The 22,074-nt window shown below is 41.1% G+C and overlaps 1 protein-coding gene across 5 annotated transcripts in view; it reads left to right on the forward strand.

Annotated features, from left to right (window-relative positions):
- MFHAS1 (multifunctional ROCO family signaling regulator 1) overlaps positions 1–22,074 on the forward strand; it is a 65,073-nt gene that overhangs the window by 31,090 nt on the left and 11,909 nt on the right. For 4 of the 5 annotated variants that reach the window (XM_039846469.1, XM_039846468.1, XM_039846470.1 and 1 more), the window contains one exon: positions 21,120–21,246. The exons of the other annotated variant lie outside the window; for it this stretch is intronic. In XM_039846469.1, the coding sequence (XP_039702403.1) occupies positions 21,120–21,246 (127 nt within the window). The remainder of the gene's footprint in view (positions 1–21,119; positions 21,247–22,074) is intronic. 5 annotated transcript variants of the gene reach the window in all.

The raw sequence follows: 22,074 nt of genomic DNA on the forward strand, positions 1-22,074 counted from the left end.
GTGTTACATTTCTAAAATAAGGGTTCTCAGCTTGACTATCTGACGAAGGTCATTGCCAACTCACACTACCTCTTGCATTAAGTGTGCTTACTTTAGAGGAGTGAGTTAGAGTTTTGTATTTGGTGGATTCCTTCCCACAAAACAACAAAAAGAACTATCTTTGTACAGTCACCATCAGTACTTTTAGCAAGTATCCTTTAGGAGATGTTACACATTTAGCTTGGTGACCTTTATTAGGGAACTTTGCTTTGTAATTGCCCTTCATTTAATTATTATTTTTGTTTTTAGTTATTTAGGGTTGAATTAAGACATTTAAAATATCACATACAAAAAATACATACAATTAAACTTTTTAACATCTAACTTTACATATACTATCACCATTTTCACACCTTGCTTAAAACAAACCCAATAGGAAAATATACATTGTGTAAAAAGTGTGTCAGGTAGCACTTCTCGGTGCCACGTAGATGCAGTACTTTGTGTCAAAGCCAGAGGATTTGACACAATCAGGGAGGTGGTGGGAGGGTGGCAGGGGAGAGCCAGGACATGTTTGTTTGGCCGATTTAAGAGATTGGTCTACACCATGCTAAATTTGCGAGGAGTTTAACTTGAGAAGCCTAGAAAATTCAGTAGAAAATACATTTTCACAGTATATTAAGCTGGAACAGACTATTTTGAGCTAAACAGACTCTGGAGATAAACCAGTTCAGCTTCTTCCTTTTGCAGCTCAAGGACTGAGGCCCAGTTTGTCAGGAACTTGCAGGGGGTTAGTGCAGCCTGGGACTGAAACCTGGGGCTCCAGCCTGGTCCCTGGCCCTTTCCCTTCCAGTAGGAATGTTCATTCGGCCTTTCCAAAGCATTTCCCTGGATACAGAGAAATGCATTGATGCCAAATTTGATTTTATAATAATTTATTAGTTTCAAATAATTAATAGTTAATGAAAAAATGGATATGCTCGATAACAGCCATTTATTAATTATTATGTTCTAGTCAGAGCTCTTGAGCTAATTTAAGTGGAAAAAAAGCAGGATTATGTCAAGGGTGGAGTGACCTCCAGCATCCAAGGAAAGGAAACAAAGTACATACAGGCTTTTCTTATATGAACTGGAACTTGGGAATGGTCTATGTCTCTCTGTCCCTCTGTCCCAGGCTCTCTCTCTGTCCCCTGCCCCAGACCTCCTGTCCAGTGGTACCTCCCCTCACCCCCAAATCTGTTGATACTTCCTGTCCTGTCTGTCATTCTATTTGTTCACCACCTTGACTCTCATCTCCATCTCCCTGACTTGGTCCCCTGTCTCCCCCTCGGTCCCCTGTCTCCCATCTTGGTCCCCCTCCCTTTCATCTTCTGTCTCTCCATCTCAGACGCGATCGCCTCTCAGTGCCATCTCTGTCTCTCCCTAAGGACGCGCCCCATTTTTCTTGCTCCCCTTAGACCAGCCTCTCTCTCTTACAGACTAATTCTGTCTCTCACCTCATTTCCAATTCCCTAGGGAGCCTTCTGATCTGCCTAGAAGCTTTCCTCACCAGGCTGCATGTTACTGCTACATTTAAGAATTGACTGCTGGTGGCCAGGTGGCTAGCCCTGGTCTAGTTGGGGGCTAGGGGGCCCCAAGGGCCTCAGGAGTGGTGAGTAAGGCAGCTGGCCTTGTTTGAAATGCTTGTGTAATGTAATGATCTCATTCAATCCTCATAACAACCCGCTGAGGTGTGCAGTCTCGTCTCCCATAAGGATGTAGAAACTGAGGCCCAGTCCCATTAAAGCCATTTGCTTAGGGTCCCACTGCCAGGGGGCGGTCAAGCTGGGAGCCAGTCTCTGAGGTCAGTCCTGCAGTACCCTCCTTCTGATGCGGGCCCTTTCTGAAGTTCATCAGTCATTCCTAGTAAGTCAGAATGCGCCGATGCTGAGGAGATTCAACTGCCTTTCGCAAGTGTGTGGAAGTTATTGTTAAGGTACCTGGGCTATCAGGGTAGACTTGACAGAAATGGGGTTTTAGTTCAGTGGTGGTTTCCCTGTGGACTGAGCCGCCCTCAGCAGTGGCTTCTCCATGGCACCACCCTTGCCTCTGATGAAGCTGGTTCTGTTTGGCGATCCTACGTTTGAAATCCTACATGGCACCAACTAGCAGCTAAACATACTTGGGCTCCGAGGAGGATTTCTTTAATCTAGGTCAAGCCCTGAGGTATAAACACTGCAAGCTAGTTTTAGGGATTTGAAAAATCCCCTCTACCCCTTTTAAAGAAAATACGAAGCTCTGGCATAAATCAAATTTTGATTAATGAGTGGTGATTGACATGTATTTTCGTAACCTCTGGCATCAATAAAAATTTTGTATGGACATAAGAATTGTAACCATATTTGGGAGGGAGGTGATCATTTCTGCACTATCCTTCTTGTGAACAAAGACTGTAAGTCCTTTTTTGCATTCCGTGAAATTTGCCATGATGAAATCTAAGCACCAAGAAATGCAGGGTGGAAATAGGCTTAGTAGTCAGTGACCTCCCATTTCCACTCCTTCCTCATTCTCTGACCTCCTGCCACAGGGGCCTTGCAGGCATCCTGTAAGCTTTGCACAGAAGCCGCTAATCCCCCAGCAGTTCATTTTGGCTCCATCCACAGCTGTTCCCTCTCACAGCCAAGGCCAGGCAGGGAGAGGCCTCAGACCCCAGTGAGCGGCCAGCGTGAAGGTCTGTGTAACTGAGCCAGATATTGTCCTGATCTGACTCAACGAGCTCTCTCATCTTTGCTGGCTTTTAAAGCAAGAGGGGTGGGGAAGCATGTCAAAACTAGAAGCTTTTACTTGCTGGCGAGCTTTTCTCTGTCACTTGTGCTATTTTTTCTTAATCAAATGTGTGATTTGGGTTTGTGAAAAGCTTCCAGTGGCTTCTCCATTTAGATCATTTAATTCCGTGATGCAAATGGCACCTGGGCCTGAGTCTAGAATCACACTTCATACTTGGCCAGAGCCCAGTTCCACTGCCTGGCCAGCTGGCTGCCGTTTGCCCCAGGGCACCCCTGCCTCTCAGCCGAGCAGGAAACAGCCCCAGCAGAGGGCTCCGGGAGGACCGACAGGTCAGGCTGGGGTACAAGCACTAGTCACCTCGCCCTCTCAAGGGACGTGAAGTTGTTTAGGAAATGGGAGTGGGAGCAGCAAAAACCAAACAAATAAAAATACTCCATTAAAAAATTAATGTGTGACATGAGTCTATTTATATAAAATTGTGGCTGGGGGAAGGGCAGGGAAGAGAAAGACATGAGATTAGATGAACAAAGGAATTGAGAACAAATATAGTTCTCACTCTAACATGGCTGTCAGATAAAAGACTATTGCACTTATGTTTATGGTACAATTCTGCCTGATAGAAGGGAAAGCAACAAAAAACTAGTGTGTATTTGTGCTTTCTTAGTGTGTCTGAGCAGGGGAAAGGTAAGGAAGGGTACACACCAGCTCAACCCTGGACCCTTGGGAAAGGGTAAAGGGTGAAAGTGATTATATCCTCTTCTTTACATATTTTATATTAATTTACTTATTAAAACGAGTATATGTTAACTTTGATAATTAAATAAATTTAAAGTAAAATTAAGAATACAAGAAAGGGAGGAAAAAGAAAAAAATTGAAATTTACACTAGGGTAGATTATATTTAAGAGATAGCCTAAGTAAATGGTACAAAATTCAGAAGGCACAAAAGCTCTGTGGGGAAAAGAAAGTCTTTCTGTCCATACCCATCTATATCCCCTCTGGGAGGCGGCCAGATTTTTTGCCAGATTCTTGGATGTCCTTGCAGAGATGCTCTGTTTTTATAAATATATATTTGTATGTATAAGAAGAGAGGACTCCCCTCCCCGCCCAAAATGGTAACATGATAGAAGCACTGACTGTTTTGCATCTTTTTTTAATTGAAAATATATACTGACCATATTGATGGATAGAGAGCTGTTTGATTCTTTTTTTATTGGTTGTATATTCTATTGCATAAGCTGGTTTTATTTAACCAGACTTTTGTTGATGAGCATTTGAGTTGTTTTTGGTCTCTTACTTTAGAAACAATACTGAAGTAAACACTTGCAACTATATTTTTTGACATCTGTGGGTATATCCATAGAAGAAATATCTCAAAGTGGAATTGCCAAATTTCTCTCTAGAGAAGAGGTAAAATTTACACTTCCTTTAGAAATGTATGAAAGTCTTAGCATTCTTTAGAGAACAGTGCTGCCTTGGAGGTGAGATATAACATAGTAGCAACAGGAATTTTAGGAAAGGCATTAGAAACATTAGGGCCTTTTCATTGCTGTCCTTCTAACAGGCACTTCTTTCGAGAAGTTATTTTTGCTCAAACCTTGGTTTTTATGTTTCCAATTAACAAGGATATGAGGAAGAAATAAACATTTAGTGAGCTGCTACTAGGTGTCAGGCATAGGCCAATTATAAGTATTATTTAATTCTCATAGCACTCCTATGAAATTTATATATATATGTAATTACTATCCACGATTCACAGATGAGAAAAATGAGGCTCAGAAAAGCTAGGTAATGTCTCCAAGGTCACACGGTGGCTACATGGGGAGCCAGATTTCAAACTTTGTCACAGTACTTGTGTTCTTTGTGTTCTACCCCGCCAATACACACACACATACACACACACACACACACACACAACATTAGAAGTCTCTGTAGCTCTTGCATTGCAGAAAATCTGGGAATTCATTGAGCTAAGATGGATGTCACCTATGGTTGACCTGTAACGTGGAACATTGCTTGTGTCTCAGAAGTCCCTTTTAGTACATTTGTGGGTTATAAAGAGAAAGTTTGCTGTTGGAGTATGAGGCTTGCCCTTAACCTACAAAGGGCTGTGTTCCAAGCATTCTTTTTTGTCTACTACCTCTGAAGGAGAAGACACAGCCCTGAAGCAGCGATGCTCTGAATGCTTGTTTGCTTCCAGGCCAAACTGCAAAAGCTCTATAACCTTCAACATTCTGAAGGAGTACTGGTGACCATTAGTTAGTTCCTTCGCACTCTCAGTCCATAGCAGAATGCATAGGTGAGGATGTTTGGATAGATAAGATCAAGAGCCACAGCGAGGAGGAAAATCGGAGAGGCAAGAGCTCCCACATTCTTTTGGGTTGATATCTAGGAGTAAATAGCTGGATCACAGGGTAGGTGTATGTCTTTAAGAAATGCTAGCAGCAGTGTCTGAGAGTCCCAGTTCCTCCACATCCTCACTAACGTTCGGTGTGGTTAGCCTTTCTCATTTAGCCATGAGGGGCATGGCTGCAGTCAGGCTAGGGGCTGAGACCAAAGATACAGGATGATAGAGGGCTGGCTTAGGTGTTGTAAGCATCACTATTAAAAGGAATGGGACTGTTTATCATTTTTGAAAGTAGATGTTTGTAGGTTGGCAACTGCATCTACTTTTTGTTTCAAATGGCTTTATTAAACTAATAACCTCTGATACAAATGAGCTCCAATAAAGAGCTTGGATATAATTTGGAGTGATTTCTCAGCTCAAGAAATAAGGAGCTTTTTTCCTCCCATAAAAACTAGGATAAATTTTTTCATAGATGATAGGAATTATTGTGGTAGTTTTCATTTTTCTGTTCATTTGATCAAAAGTGGTATGGTTTCCAGTCTAGATGGAAGGAGAAGACGGTGCTCCCTTGAGCTGATTTTGTGAGTTGGCCACTAGATTACTTTGTGCTTCAAGACTGAAAGGAGCCAGTATTCTTATCTCTTCTCACCCATAGCCTTGTCTTCTCCTGGAAGTTTGGTAGGATAGTGTTGGATGAACTAAACCTTATGTCTCTCTTCTCAGTTATAACACTCTTAATCTTGTAATAGACAGAGAGTAATTTCCTGACACAGCAGAGAAAGGAGCCAAGCCTAAACGTCTCTAATTGATTATAAGTGGAAGTATGTTTACCTGCCCGGCCCTACAAATGTGTCAGCTCTTACATGTTATGCTTTAGCAGCAGTCATTGGTATGTTTCCATGTTATTACTACTCCTTGAAAGTTTATAACCATCAAATATCTTTACTTACTTTGACCTACTAATTTAATAGCTGTTGGTAGGTAGTGTCACCTACCAATTATTATTAGATATTAGTTAGTATCTAATATTATTAATATTGGAGCTTTCTACATGATTGAGTATAGCTTCAGCTTAAATTTCATCTAATACAATATATTTTTTCCTTTTATAAATATCACAGTGAGGCACAAATGAAATAATCGTAAGTATAAGCAGAAAAGAGAATCTCAGCAAAAGATACATACTTATATGGCATTTCCGCCTTCTGTGGATCGATCTATGAGATTCCCTGATTTTATAGCTTGAAATTCATGGGCTATAGTAAATGAAATTTGTCCTTCCTGAAATTTGTTAAGCCTTTCAAGCCCTTCATTTTCTTGGGGAGAGTGGTCATGCTGTAACACCAGTTAGTGTTTCTTAGCGATAGTTTAGGTTTTTTATTAACTATAGGGTTTTATTTTGTTTTTAATTGAGATATAATTGAGATGTAGTTGAGATATAATTGGCATACCATAAAATGCAGAATTTAAATGATACAATTTGATAAGTTTTGACATATGAACATAACCACAAAACTATCACTACAATCAAGATAATGAAAAAATGTATCTTCTCTCAGGAGTTGTCTCTTTCTCGCTCTTGTCCTTTCCTGTCCCTTCCTCTCCTCCACCCTCACCGCTGATCTGCTTTCTGTCACTATAGATTAGTTTGCATTTTCTAAAGTTTTATATAATGGAATCATAAAATAGGGTCCCCTTTTTGGTCTGGTTTCATCTACTCAACGTAGTAATTTTTAGATTCATCTATGTTGTATGTGTCTGTAGTTTATCCTTTTTATTGCTGAGTAGTATTTTTTTGTATAGATATACTACAGTTTGTTATCTGCTCACCTACAATGGAAGTTTGAGTTGCTTCTAGTTTTCGACCACTTCAGATGAAGCTGCTATGAACATTCAGGTATAAATCTTTGTGTGGATTTATGCTTTCTTTTCTTTAGGTAAATATCTAGGAGTAAAGAGCTGGGAGGCATATGTTTCAACTTTTTAGGAAATGCCAGCAGCAGTGTATGAGAGTTCCAGTTCCTCCACATCCTCACAAACACTTGGTATAGTCATCCTTTTGCATTTAGACATCCTAATAGGTGTGAAGTGGTATCTCACTGTAGTTTTGTTTGCATTTTCCTACTGGTTTAATGATGTTGAGTTTTCATGTGCTTATATATCATTAATAGACCTTCTTTGATGAAATGTCTGTTTAAACTTTTGTCTATTTTTTAAATTGAGTAGTTTATTTTCTTCTTGAGTTTTGAGAATTCTTTATATATTCTGGAAACAAGTCCTTTATCAGACATATGCTTTATAAATATTTCCTCCGGTCTATGTCTTGTCTTTACATTTAGTGTCTTTGGAAAAGCGTGAGTTTTTAACTTCGATGATGGGCTTACCATTTAGAAAGAAATTATTTTATTCACAGTATCAAAAGTACTTCAAAACCTATAGCCACACTTCTACTTTCAGCTAAGACAGAATAACAGAGACTGTATTAACTCATACATCTAAAAAAACCCAGCAAAATATGTAAAACAATGATTTTCAAGATCCTGATTATCAGGCAACAAAGGACAATGATCCTGAGATATAGAAAGCATTTGAGGTGAGCCCCATAATTGCCCAGCTTAGTGCCTTGAGAGTGTCCAGGCTGCTGTGCAGAGAAGAGAAACTGAGGCAGAGCCCAGCAGACCCCCCTGGATTAAGGAGACCAAGGTGACTGTAGTTTGCAGGACAGAGGACTAGAGAGGAGTGAGAACTCCAGAGATATGCAGAGGATCCCCTGGAGAACCCAGCAGGATGCTGATCCAAGCCTGAGTGTGAGTAAACTCTCTGAGACTGGGAAAAGAAGTGTGTGTGTGTGGGTAGGTGGGGTGCTAAGACCTTATTTCAGCTGTGATCTACCTCACACCAAGAACACTAAATAATTTGTGGTACCTCTGCTTCCTCTCCTCCGCCCCACCACCCCCACTCTCAAAGTAACCCATTTCAGAAGAGAGCATTTTTAGCTACGCTTACAGGTTTTCCTAAAGAGTCTCGGAGCCATGTAATCCTCAGAATTTAGAAAGCATTTCAAGATGTTGGCATTAGAATCTCCCCAAATGGATCTTGATTTTGATGTAACTTTATCTTTAGTTTGTAAAAGATGAAAGAATCAAGTAAGACTGAAAGGCAGGGTGACTTCCTGGAGTGCTTCTGATTTCTGCTCTTGGTCTGGAGTGTGAAGGAGGCAGTACTGTGTAGGGATGTTTAAAAACCTGCCCTAGCTGGGCATTGTATCCCCTTCAGAAGAAGAGGGTATAGAGTTTGTCCCTAACGGCCTGACTGTGTGCCATACAAGTGTCAGACTTGGAACTGCAGAACTGAAGAAACTTGAGAGACCGCCTTGCACATGCCCTCAATTTATAGGTTTATCAAATGATTGATTTAGTTATTCATCATATATCTAGGGCCTGCTGCGTGCCAGCCCCTGTTCTGAATGCTTGGGATCCAACAACGAACAAGAGAAATTCCCACACTTGAGTCTACATTCTAGTAGAAGAGACACACCAGCGACCAATATATGTCAGGTGGACATAAGTACTGTGAAGAAAAGTAAAGGAATTGATGGAATGTAGAGTGACCGGGAGATGGGGGTGCTATTTTACAGGTGGTCAGGGAAGTTTTGTTTGAGGTGGTGATATTTGAACAGAGACCTGAATAAAATGTGTACGGGGGTGGGTGGTTAAGACAGGGTCCTGAAGTGGGAGCGTGCAGTGCAAGGAGACCATGGAGGCTACAGCAGAACGAAGAGGGAGTGAGGGCAGGAGGTAGACAGGAGCAGGCCACACAGGACTCTGTAGACTTTTGTGGGGACTTGGGTTGTCATCTTGAGTGACAAAGGAGGCACTGGAGGGTTCCAATAGAACCCCTCTGGCTTCAGTGAGGAATGGGGAGAGGCAAGGGGATCTGCTAGAAGACCATGCAGTAGTCCAGGTCGATGGTGGTGTGGACTTGGGAGCTGATGAAGTGGTCAGATGCTGGATGGGTTTGAAGTGGAGCAACAGAATGTACTGATGCAGTCAGAGTGCTATGCGAGAGAAGAAGGGAGGGAAACCTAAGCCCACATTTTTTGTCCAAAGTAACTAGAAGAATGCAATGGACAGTAACAGATATGGGGGAGCCTAGGGAAGGAGTAACAGGCAGGGGACAGTTGGGCATCAAAAGTTTGATTTTGGATAAATCAGTATTCAAGGGGCAATGTTTAGTAGGTAGTTCAGTCTCTTGGTTCAGTATTCAGGCAAGAGCTCAGGACTGGAGGTACACTGAGGCCTTGGCAAGGCAGGTGGCCTAGTTCAGTGGTGGTTTCTCTGTGGACTGAGCCGCCTCCAGAAGTGGCTTCTCCATGGTGCCATCCTTGCCTTAGATGAAGCTTATTCTGTTTGGTGATGCTGTGCTTTCTAACTGGCTTTAATGCTATCATGATTATGTTTTTCTCTGTGTCTGCATTTAGGCTTCAGTTTGGAAGCCAGCTGCATCAGCTTGCAGGTGGAGTGCAATTGAGGTATAAAAAATCCTTTTTTGTGCGCAGTTACCACCTTTAAGAGGTTGGAGAGACTAAGGATTGCTCAGTTTTGATTGTTCGTGCGATTTAATGCTTTTCAGGTCATCAGAGAGGCTTTCTGTGTGTTTCAAGTGGCCTCAAGTTCAGACTGGGTCTTCTGGGAATGAAACTTGGGTAGGGAGAGTAGATTAAGAAGAGCCCATTTCAGGAGAGGACCCAGCTGGAACTTGTTTCCTTGTACAGCTTGTTTATGCATATGGGAGATATTATTCATGTGCAAAATAAGGAAGTTGAACCAACTCAAGATTCCTTCCAGCCTCAGGGCTCTGCGGTCCTGTCTGAAGCCTGCCGGTCTTCTCACGTCTCCCAGGCCCCACAGGGGCTCCTCAGCTCTCTACCCATGCCAACATTCAGTCTTCCTCCTCCTTCCCCTCCTCAGAGAAAAATGAATTTACAGAAATTCTTGTTATCTTCATAGTGAGGAGATGAGAAGCAAATTTATAGTTTCTAAGGACTTCAAATAGCTTCCGGAGTATTTCAAAATCAGATAGATTTTGATAAGGCCTCTGGGCCAGTGTTTCAAATTTCATTTCAGGTCATAAAAGTTCCTCCCATATTCAGTTAAAAGGAAAACTAATGTTGGACGGAGACAGTTTTAGTCTGAATGCTTTTATGATGTCTGCATTAACTTCTCTGAGCCTAGAACCGTTTCCAGTAAGAAGTAGGTGACAGGCTATCCAAATAAAGAGTAGCCTTTTGAAAGTACTTCAGTCCAGCAGTAAGGGCTTTTTATAATCCTGACTTGCATTTTGAGAAAGGGAAGGCTGGGTTGGGTTTGGGCTCTGATCCTTCCTCCCTCTCTCTCCCCTAAACACACTTTGATCTCTGAAGCATGTCTAATCCTCAGCCAAGTCTGCTGGAACTTTATCCAGAGCAGGAAAAAGGGAAATATTTTTCCTTTCTTGGGTGGATTTGTATTTATATAAACCCTTAGCAATGAAAATGGAGCCAATTGGCAGGCACACACATCCGAGGGGAGGCGAGGTGGAATGAATGAATGGTGGGAAGAGGCAGGGCAGTCTGTCCCTTTGCTCCAAGTCAGCTTTACGTGGGTCAGACCTTTTAAGGATCAGTCATGAGAGGGTGGGATAAGTTCTCCCTGCATTTTCCTAAGGATGTGAATGTACTCGTATGTAGGGCCATTATAGAACAGCTTGAGCTAAACCAGCGGCCATTCAGTTAACTCTGTAATATGACTCCAATGAGATATACGTATCTATATGAATGATTCGTTCACTTCGTTTCTTTGTCATTACCCAGAGAATAGTTTTGTAGAAGGCTTTAGCTGTCCTCCTTTGACTCAGCCTTGGATGCAAGCTTTACTTTCTCAACAGTTTGTCCCACTATTGATTTACCTGCATGAATTTGTCTCTACCTTTTCGAACCAGCCCTTGCCACTTCTCATGGGTAGTATTTTCTGAAAATGTGCTCGCCATCAATACGAATGTGTTCTTGTCATAAACCACCTCATTTTTGCTTCAAGTGGTGCCTCGTGGTTCTCCGTTTCTAGGATACCACAGGGGTTCATTTTCAGACATTCTAGAGAACTCTCATACAAAATCTAAAGACAGGATCTCTTGTTCTTGTGCTATTGCAATTTATATATTATCTGGGCTAATACAGAACTGATGAAGATGCTGAGAACAGCAGGTATAAAGAACTGTGACATAAAACAATCTTTTATTTTGCTGTTGTTCACTTTTTTTAGAACCAAAAGCAAAGCCCTTCCTGGTAGGCACTGCAGCTTCCTGCAGTTTCCTTCGAATAATTTCTCCTACACATTGATAAATGCCACATGAGCTAGGTTCGCCTGCTGTCCCAGATGTTTATTCTGGTCCTCAGGAATATTCATTTAGTGTCTTTTGGAGTCTCACACTTCGAAGTAGAATCTTCCTGAAGTTTCTACCTGGTATCTCATCCCACTGCTGTGAAGAACACCTCTGGAAGGAAACTTCTCAGGGACTCTGAAGATTTGGAGACTCAGAGGTTTTTCCAGCAGGGGAAAGTCTAGGCAGAAGAGCAACCCAAAGGAGGCAGGATGGGGCTCTTGTTTCACTGCAGGTGATGGAATAAGGGGACTGCAGGAGAGGAAATTACAAATAGCCAAGCATGAGGAAGACGTAGGAAAGAATGGTACAGAGGATTGGATGTATGCAAATAAAAAAAGAGAGAAGGAAGGAAGGAAGAAGAGGAGGAGGAGTGGAGGGAGGAGGGAGGAAGGAGGAAGGAAGGAAGGAAGGAAGGAAGGAAGGAAGGAAGGAAGGAAGGAAGGAAGGAAGAAAAGACAGTAAGAAAGGGAAATAATTAGCTTGTAATGTGAAAGATGTGACTAAACTCAAGCAAAGATTTGAAAAGACATTTTGTTAGCAGATCCTTTTTCTTGCTTGAACTTTGGCCACATGCTTTGGAAAAGGTGCTATGATCTGAGGTCACAACTTTTTTGATCCAGAAGAGACCTGAGTGGTTATCCGTCAGGGAGGGGCACCATGGACCAAATACTGCTCTTCTTGGCATAGCATATCTGAGATATTTAGTCACCTCCTTCTGTCCCTCCAATAAACAAAAAAAAAGCTTTATGTAATTATAAGTAAACATTACTCTTAAGACAATTATCTTCTGTAAAGAATTAGGCTAAACAAAGAAAAGCTCAGCTTGTTTGCTCTGGATTCCGTAAAAGGAAAATTAAAAGTGTCAGCCATTTGTACCCAGAGTGGGGCCTGTGTGTGGCTTCGGTGCATTATTCATCCGGAGAGTCTGAGGGCTTCACAGGGTCATTGGGTAAGTCAGAAGCAGTCAAGAGCGTGACCTTTGTTTTTCCTTCTGCCTGTAACTGTCACCATGGCCACAGCTTTTGGGGCATGTTGGGAAGAAGTTGAAGAGAACTGTTGAAATTTAGTTTGTTGAGTGTAGCCTGGTGACCAAGCCATGCAAACTCACTGAAGATAGGTACTGAGTCATACCCCTCGTTCAAGGGCATCTCTAAGAACCTCACTGGCCTACTTTTGTTTGGCTTGTAGGTTGTACTCTCGCTGTTAAGACTTTACGAATTGTCCTCAACGCTTCAAATCATAGAAGGGCATATCTGAATGCATTCAGAATCAAAATTGGATTTGAGTTAAATTGCCTAGAACTCAGTGGATTTCAACATTTTGAAGAACTGCAGAGTTATATGGTGAAAATGAAAACACAAATTTAGAAGAGGCTCACAATTTCTGATGGCATAAGTTTTGCAGCTGCCTTTGGAATTCATATCTTAGGATGTATCTAGTTATTAATTGGTCCTATCAGCTCGACTTATTTCCAAGAGAAACTAATTGAGCCAAAAGCAAACTCTGCTCACAAGGAGAATGCAGCATCCCTGCAGTTTGGGGGACCACTCTCTGAATCCCAGAACTTCCTAAGAGTATGTGTAGATGTTGGACAATATCTATGGGCACCCTAGCTAACATCCCAGTGGCCCAGCAGGAAAATTCCTACTGAATCTACAGGTGCCCCACCTAGCTTCCTGGGCATTTTGTTGGCACCCAGAAGACCCTTCCCTGCTAGCTTCCTTCAGCTGACTGTGGACTAGTCTGGTCTGGGGCAACCCAGCAGACCTCTCTACCAACTGGGAGGCTGCGCCATATCCTATCCAACCAGGTCCGAATCTCTGCCTTGGGGAGGGCTCCCCCCACATCCATGTTTTTCTTCCTTAGATAGTCTCCCTCAGCCTTCAGATGTTCTTTAGCTTTCTCTTTTTCTTGGTAGTAAATTCCCTGTAAAAAGTCAGTAATTGCTTACATTAAACCTCCGTGGTTTCTGTTTCTTGACTAGACCCTGACCGATCAGTATGACTAGTAAATCTTAGCCAGGATTAGAACTAAGGTTGTCTGACTCCAGAGCCAAACTACTTTTTATTGTTTCTCTAGGACCAGCAATTTCATATACATTAAGTTGATTGGTGTGATTTAAACGTTTAGCCTGCTTTTACCTTTTTGATAAAAATGAATTTTAAATAGCAAACAGATGTTATTTCACTGTTATTATTTTTGTAAACGAAGATGTCTTCTACACAAATGACTTTTTTTATCGTGGAGTCCATCACAGAAAAGACTTGAACATTCCTGTTTATCTTTTCAAAATAGCAATTCATTGTATTGCCCTCCAGGATTCCTTTCTCTTTGTCTTTTAAGCCTGTGATCTTTCATTCATTCTTTTATGCATTTACTCATTCCCTCCCTCCTCCTCCTCCTCCTCCTCCGTCTACCCACTTGTTCATTTTGGTAGTTCAGAAAAGGAGCCTCGGAGCTGGAGAAAACTCAGATGAATGTGTCTGTGTCCCTCATTGTGTTTTTGAAATGTGATGTAACCAGCCCATAGAGTGCAAACGACAGGTACAGCATAATTCACAACTTCTTGGAAAGTTGTCTCCGGTTCTGTTCTCTACTTCTTCAGCGCCCGTCTTTTCTCAGGCAGACTCTTTAGTGACACATGCACACCCACCTTCCTGCTGAGGGTGCTTTTTTTCAAAGCCTCCAGGGGCCTCCAAACCCAGGAGTCCCTTCTCTCTTGTTATTTTGCTTGTCCACTCAGCAGAACTTGGCGTAGCTGATCACTGCCTGTTCTTGAAGGAGTTAGTTTTCTTTTGTGAGGCCATGTTTTCCTTGTTCCCCTTCTACCTTCTGACAGTGTCTAGCTGGTCTCTCTCCTTCTTTTCAGCCTGTAAATTTGGAGCACTCCAGGACTTTGTCTCTGGTTCCTTTCTCTTTTTTTATCCACTCACTTTTCTCAATGATGTCATCTACTTTTATGCCTTTAAATATCATGTGTTTGCTGATTACTCTCAAATCTCTACTTCCAGCCTTAACCTTTTACTGCAGATCCAGAATTGTTTATATAATTATACACGTAATATCTGTCACCATCTTTGTCTAACAATCAAAAATCTAACTTGACTGGAACAGAACTCTTAATTTCTCCCCTTCCCATAAACTACCTTCTCTCTTAGTTTTGCAAGTAGTACCATCATCCACCAGTTTCTCAAACCTAAGATTTAGAATTACCATTGGTTCTCCTCTGCCTCTTACCCCCACATCCAATTCATTGGCAAGTCCTGTTGACGGAGAACAAAACACACCCCAGTCTCTCCATCTCCACCGGCACTTCTCCAGACCAGGCCTCTACCTGGCTCCTGTGCGAGCCTCCTAATGGTCTCCCTGCTTCTGTCTTTCCTCCCTACACAGCAGCCAGAGTGATCTTAAAACAAATCAGATGTCATTACTCCGTTTAAAACCTTGCACAGGTCTCCTTACCACTTAGAATGTTTGTCCCTGGCCTGCCAGGTCCACATGATCTGGCCCCTCACTGCCTTACTTTCTCCCCTGGTCCTGTTTGCCCTTTGCTCATTATCTAGCCATGCCAGGCTCTTCCCTGGGCAGCCAAGCATCTTCCTACTTTCAGGATTTTGCATTAGTGATTCCCTCTAGAATGTACTTCCCGTGACTCACTTCTCCTTATTCAGATTTCAGCTTAAAAGTCACCTTCTCAGAGAGGCATCCCGTTCTGGACATCTCAGGATAACCAGACACACAGTCAATCTCTATCTCGTTAACCTGTTTTAATTATCTGGATAACAAGTGTTTAGTAGTTATGTAGTTTGTTTCTTGCTAATTTTCCTTTTAGACTATAAGCTCCATGAAATCAGGGATCTCTGTGTACTTGTTCTCTACTTTTCTCTCATTCTGCAGTGGTACCTGTCTAGCATTAGTTGGTGGTTGGTTTGCATCCACTGAGTGAATGAGTGAACTCAGTGGCAGAGCCAGGCCTAAGACTTAGTGTCTCACCTACTTTGTACCAAGATGCCTATTGCCAGTGAAGTAATTAATTCCTGGCTTCAAGTTATTGATATCTCCTGTTTACTTACAGGTTATGGTAAAATTTCCAAAACAATTTCAAAGCTATATTACGTTTAATTTATTTTCATTTTATATTTACTTTTAAACTTCACCTTTAGTTTAAATATGATTTAAAAATACCTTTCAATGACATTTTATAACCTCTATCCTTTGGTTTTTAAATTTATTTTTAAATTTTTACAATTATCTCCAAATTATGTGTAGTTTATTTATACTTCTATTCAGTGAAAAAGATGGCTGCCAGAGATGGGCACAGTCCTGGGCTTGGAGACGGAAGGCCTAGGCTTGTTTCTGCTCTTAATGCAGCCTTGCTCCACGATTTCCTGCACGTCACTTTCTCTTCTAAAAACCAGTTATAACTCATAATCAAAGAGCCGAGACCAAAGTCACTTTATACAATGGATTTTTTTTTTTTTAATCAAAACTACCAAAAAGTACAACCCGGTCTATGTATTTTATTTTACTTAGCCATGATCTTGAGGGAGGCACTGTCATGTGATGAGGTGTGAGCACGGGGACCCTCCCCTGAAACTAGGTAGGGCAGCCAGGTTTCCAAAAGGTTGGTGATGTTGGAACCAACAGGCGTTAAGAGATCTCTTCTGCCGTCATTTCTCACACTCAAGTGTGAACAGTGGCATATTTTGAAATTAAACATTTTAGTGCTCAGAGTTCACTTCTGTGTATATGCTTCGTGGGCTTTATTTTGTCTTAAGACAAGATGTCCTTTTATTTTTACATGGCTATCCTCTTCCATATGAAAGTGACCGTGGGATTCACCAATCTTTGCTATCCCTGATAACTTGGAGGGCTTACAAAGTGGGGAACCTTCCTGCTCACTGGTTTTGGAGGCTGCTGCCTTTGCCCTGAGGAGATGTGGGAAACAGGCATTAGTGTATCTCATTGCAGCTACATTTAGAATCACACTCAGCTAAAAGACAGCAGTGGACTTTGGAGCTGGAGGGGTGTGAATTTTAGAATATTCGAGCTGACAGAAGGCTTGAAGACATCTAGATAATTTCTTACTTAATAGAACTTATATAATTGTTTTAATTTCTAGACCATTTTTGCTGTTTTGAGGGATGTCCATAATTTAGATCTTTATCCTAAATCAGGAAGTGGGTTTTATTTGCACTGAAAAGAAATGTTTCGGGGCTTTTAATATCATGGTTCAGGTAGTCAGTATGATAAATTTTTAGTATTTTTATGTGCCCAATAGTTAAGAATTCCAATGATTAGAAAAAATGTTGAGCTCGTTTCACTTATCTTCTGTTGATTTTTTTTTTTTTTTTTTTTTTAAGAAGAAAGGTTCTGTTCTTCCACAGGTGGGTGGAGGTGAGGGAGAATAGTTGATAAGTTTGCTAGGATTTTAATGCCAGATATCTTGAGCCAGAGAAATTAAGAATAGTTCTTTTTATAACTTAAATGGGCATAAGGAGACAGTATAGTGGCCTCATGCAGCTTCAGTTAATGTAGTGTTCTGTTCATCAGGCCACATTTCAGAAAGACTGGTCGCATTGTGTGGTACACATGAATAGAAAATCTGCAGCAGAGGAGAAAGCGTCAGCATTTAAAGCTGGCATCTCCCTTCAGTGTGAGGCATACTTTTGTCTTTTTTTTGTTACAGACTGAAACATAAAAATGAAAAAATAACCTTAAGACCTCTTCATCTTGAATGACTCACTCTAAATTCATTTGTGTTCTTTGTCAGTCGTTTCTAGTTAGAATGTAATGTCATCTTATACTTCCACATTGAAATGTCAGTCTCAGAATTCTTAATGACTACAGAGAATTCTACCTTATTAATTGTCATAGTTCTTAATCATTTCCTTATTGTTGGACATTTGAGAAGGTTACCAAGTTTTCACTATTTTGTAAATAGTGTTGCTGTAAGTAATCAGAAAGCAAGGCCTATATCCTGAAATTGAAAATAATGCCAGGTTCCATGTATATTTCTTTTTACTCTATTGATAAGGTATTTTCTGTAAGTGTAATTATTTTTTTACAGCTCCTGCCAACTTTGGAATTTATCTTTTTTATTTGCTTTTGCTAGTGACGACAGATATATAATGTAGATAATATATGGCCTGATCTTGGTGTATTGCTTAACCATAGAGAATCTGGGTACTGTGAATTCTTTATATATTTGGAAAAGCAAGCTTTTACACAATCTTATCACTATAATAATCATGTCAAGAAGTTCCTAGATGCCAGATACAACATTGAGTACTTTTCACCTGTTCTCTAATGGAGTCATCACAATATTCTGGCCACAGTACATTATTATACAGAGGTTAAGAGTGGAGTCAGGTAGTCCCAGGTTCAAATTCTGGCACTGCCACTTCCTCTGTGTGACTGTCGATGAATACCTCACACTTCTGGGCCTCACTTTCTTCTTCTCTGTAATGAGGATGATAATTGTACCTACTTCAGAGGATTTTCATGAGGACTCAGTAAGATAATACAGTTGTAGTATAAGTATATAATAAATGTTCAATAAATGATAGCTGCTACTGCAATCATTATTTTTTCTTCTGAGGTGAATTTTTGTTTATTTTTCAGCTTAACATGCATGAATGACATCACGATGGAAAAGTAAAGCACGTGTATAATTTTCCACTTCGCTAATGAATGTTACTGGGTCTTTAGAGTCAATGTTCTCCACTCTTCAAGGTCTTTTCCAGTCCTGCGAATTATTGTTAGTCTGTCCATCTTATTACTCCTCTAGCATCTCATATAACTTTCCTTGGGGCCACCCATCATGTAGGACTATAGTTCTTTTTTTATGCACTTGATTTTCTCGGATGCTGAGAATCCTCCCCATCGGAGGCTTTGCCTTAGATTTCTGTATCCCTTGCATCTCCTGCAGCTCCTCACACACAGTGAGGTCCCCCTATTTAGATACTCAATGAACGGCTGTACTTTAAAGTCAAATTTGTGTTAAAGAAATTTGAGACGATGAGTTTCTATTTTAGTAGAAAACACATGTTATAAACCACTCTTTGTACTTGTGACAAGATAGGTTTTTTAGGAGGAAAAAGCTGTTTCTGTTATTTTTTTAATCTAGCAATTGAGCACATTTCTTAAATTCTAAGAATAATGGTACCACACGGTACCTTGTTGGAGTGCACGGATGTGCAAGAGATTGTGAACTGTTGTGCTTAGTGCTCCGTTTTCTATAGCATTAAGTGAATTTTTCTTATGCATGAAGTTTCTCAGTGCCTTCAACTTATGAGCTCTGTTTTGGTGGCTGGCAACACTGCTAGGTACAGGACTTACACAAAACCAGTTGCCTGGTCCTACATGATACTGGGAGTCTGGAAGGTAGTAGACAGGGACAGTAAAGCTGCTGGTTTAATAGACATTGATAACCAATGCTCATTAGCCTACTGTAAATTATTTCAAATCCTCTGGCAAAACTGATCTGTTCACCAAAACCTACAACATGCCCAGCAAGGAAGCCAGCATGAGAGCTTGATACCAGCCAGGGATGGGTGCCTGGGGTGGGGCTTGACATCTGCAGTTGTTATCCTGGGCACTCAGGCAGCTGAAAGCTGAGGCTTATGTGAAATTCTAACCCAGAGAGAGTTCTCAGGGGAAACCAGAGCAGCCCAGTCAGTCAGTGTTCAAGGCTTGTGGGGTAATCTTGGGACAGAAAGTACAAATCGAAAATATCAGGTGAGGAACCAAGGGAAGGCGGGCCAGGGCCAGGGCTGTTAACAGGCCTGGGGTGTCCAGAGCGTCCTCTTATTGCAGTGCTAGCCCCGTGGTTCATGGTGGATTGGTCGGTTGAATGATGCATAGCTCTCTGTGGGGCCTGGAGCAAATCTGTTTAACTGAGAGCTTCTGGCATTTAAAACGGTATTTGAACTGGGTGACTTCCAAGTTTCAGTCTAGCTCTAACACATGATTACTTTGGTTCATTTTATTACTTTGACAACATATGATATTAACATTTTTAACTTGCTTTTTTATATTTTGGGCTCTTTTCCTAACTGGTGTCAGGGTATAGTTCTGATCCCCGGGTATCTGTGACATAAGCTAATCATGTTAAATTAAATTTTGTAGTAATTTGGTGTTTGCAGTAGTTTGATTAAGGAACTCAAACTACATTCAGTTCCTATTGTGCAAGGTCATGTAAAAATGTTCAAACCAGGAAATAAATGCCTTTCATAAAAGTACAAATATGCTTAGTTCATTATTTAAAAATAGTGTTTTTAGAAATTTCTTCTAAGAAAGATGTATTCTGGTGTAAAGAAGTAGTTCTTACTTTGAGGAGCTATTAGAGAGTGGTGGCCAAGGGGAAGTGCTCCAGAAATGGGTTTCCGAGGTCACGTCTCGGTCTGTCACTTGCTAGCTTTTGACTCAGGGTATGCCATATAACTTTTCTGATCATTAGTTTCCTCATTTGTAAAGTGAGGATATACTTCATTAGGGATATTGTAAAGATGAAACGTGATGTACATTTAAAGCTCATAGTTTAGTTCTGGCACGTGGACTCACTCTATCAACATAAGTTCTGCGGAAGGGAAGGGTATTTTGAGGCAAAGGATATTTGTATTATCCCATGTTGGCATGTACTTTGGGGTCTCTAGAATTTCAAATCTGTAATATAAGTGATGGCTTCCTTAGAGTTGACTTTTTAATTTCAGTAGTGTCTTTCCCTATTTGGCATATGTTTTGTCTTTGATTTGGTTTATTTACTATATTTAAGAAGAGGAATTTAGGCAATAATGAATACCATCATCAGCCAGAAGCTATTTATTGAACTCTGGAATGAGAGCTCCGTGCTGGCCATGGGCACAGAGAATGGGCAGGGTGCCACTGAACAAGGGTGAGGAAGCTAAGGAACAGAAGTCATCACTGCTCTTAGGGATTTAACGATCTAGCTGGAGGGGAATTATATCCAGGGCAAGCAGAGTATGCAGATTTCCTTTTGGTGTACATTAAGTTAATTATCCATTTTTACTAGACCCCATTACTCACAAGATAGTATTGTGTTGGTCTTTTCAAACTCATACACAAACCTACCCAGGCAGTCTTCTTTCCCGTATGAAGCTGGGCTGTTTACCTTGATAACACACCTTTAGTTTGCTGAATTTCCAGGTCATTTATGCAAGGCTTTGTTGAGAGGCTGCTACACCTGCCCGCATTCCAGCTGCCTGAATTTTAATTATGAACACCTCCTTGGCAGCCCCTGCTTCACTGGGCTCTGGGGCTTCTGGCTTACTTTATTGCTACATATAGATAAAGATATCCGGAGTCAGTCTGTGAAAAGGAAGGCGAGGAGAATAATGGTAGATGCTGTCTTTGTCTGGAATGATGGCCTTCCTGCCACAACCATTAAAACGTTCTCTATGGTGATGCAGATGAGAATTTGGGCAGTGCGAGTGGGGGCAGAGCCAGTGCTGCTGTTCTGGTTGCACTTTTATTCTTAGAATTCATTGTCTATGGTCCCTTCTTACCTTCCCTTCTCCCTATCTCCCTATCCGCAAGCTAGCTCCCTCAAGTGGTCCCATTAATGCATTTTTCTCTCTCTCCTGCAGGGGAGCTGCTGAGTCAGCCCAGACCAGAAGGAGTGGCAGAGATCATTTGCCCCAAGAATGGCAGTGAGCGAGTGAACGTTGCCTTGGTTTACCCACCTACACCGACTGTGATCAGCCCCTGTTCCAAGTGAGTTCTGAACAGGGCAGCTCCTGTCTCTCACTCCCGATCCTGCCTCAGCAGTTGTGATAACAAAAAGCCAGTTAAAGTACATCTCAACACACCTTGAAAAGCAGCCAAGGCAGACTCTGTTATCTGGGTGACGTTAACACCATGGCTTATGTAGCAAACCATTTTTTCTCGTGTGTGATTCTTTTAAACTTTTACTGAGAAAAAGTAAGAGCATTTTTAACAGCTTTATTGAGATATCATTTACATACCATACAGTTCACTCATTAAAAGTATATGTCATTGGTTTCTAGTATATTTTAAGATAGATATATGCAACCAAAAAGAACTCTTTTTTTTTTTTTTTTTTTAAATAGAAAGTCATTCTGTCACTGCAGAATTAATTAGGCCCTCCTTTCTTTGGATCTCTGATTCTCTATCAGTGCTTGATAATCAGGGGCTTTGCTGTTTGTTCCCACCTTCCCCAAAATGTACTTAAAGACAGAGAATGTACAAGTGTGAACTAACTTTTGGGTACAAAGTTAGCTTAATATTACAGATAAAACAATTTTTTTTTTTTTTTTTTTTAGTATTAAGAATCAAACAGTGAAAACACTTTTAAACAGAAGAAATACCTTCTTACTGTAAACCTTGAAAAGCCGCAGCCACAGGTCTTGGAGCAGATCTCGTATCTGGGTGCTTCAGCAACATGACTTACACAGCAAAATGTTCATGCAGGAAACTTTCATTTTTCTTCCTAGCTGACAACAACAACAAAATTTTTTTTTGCATATAAGCTTCCTATAGGGAGGGTGGGAAGCTTGTATTTGAGAATGGCGACCTGCCATC

This window comes from Pteropus medius, unplaced genomic scaffold (genome assembly GCF_902729225.1).
Source record: "Pteropus medius unplaced genomic scaffold, Ma_sr-lr_union100, whole genome shotgun sequence".
Classification (NCBI taxonomy): domain Eukaryota; kingdom Metazoa; phylum Chordata; class Mammalia; order Chiroptera; family Pteropodidae; genus Pteropus; species Pteropus medius.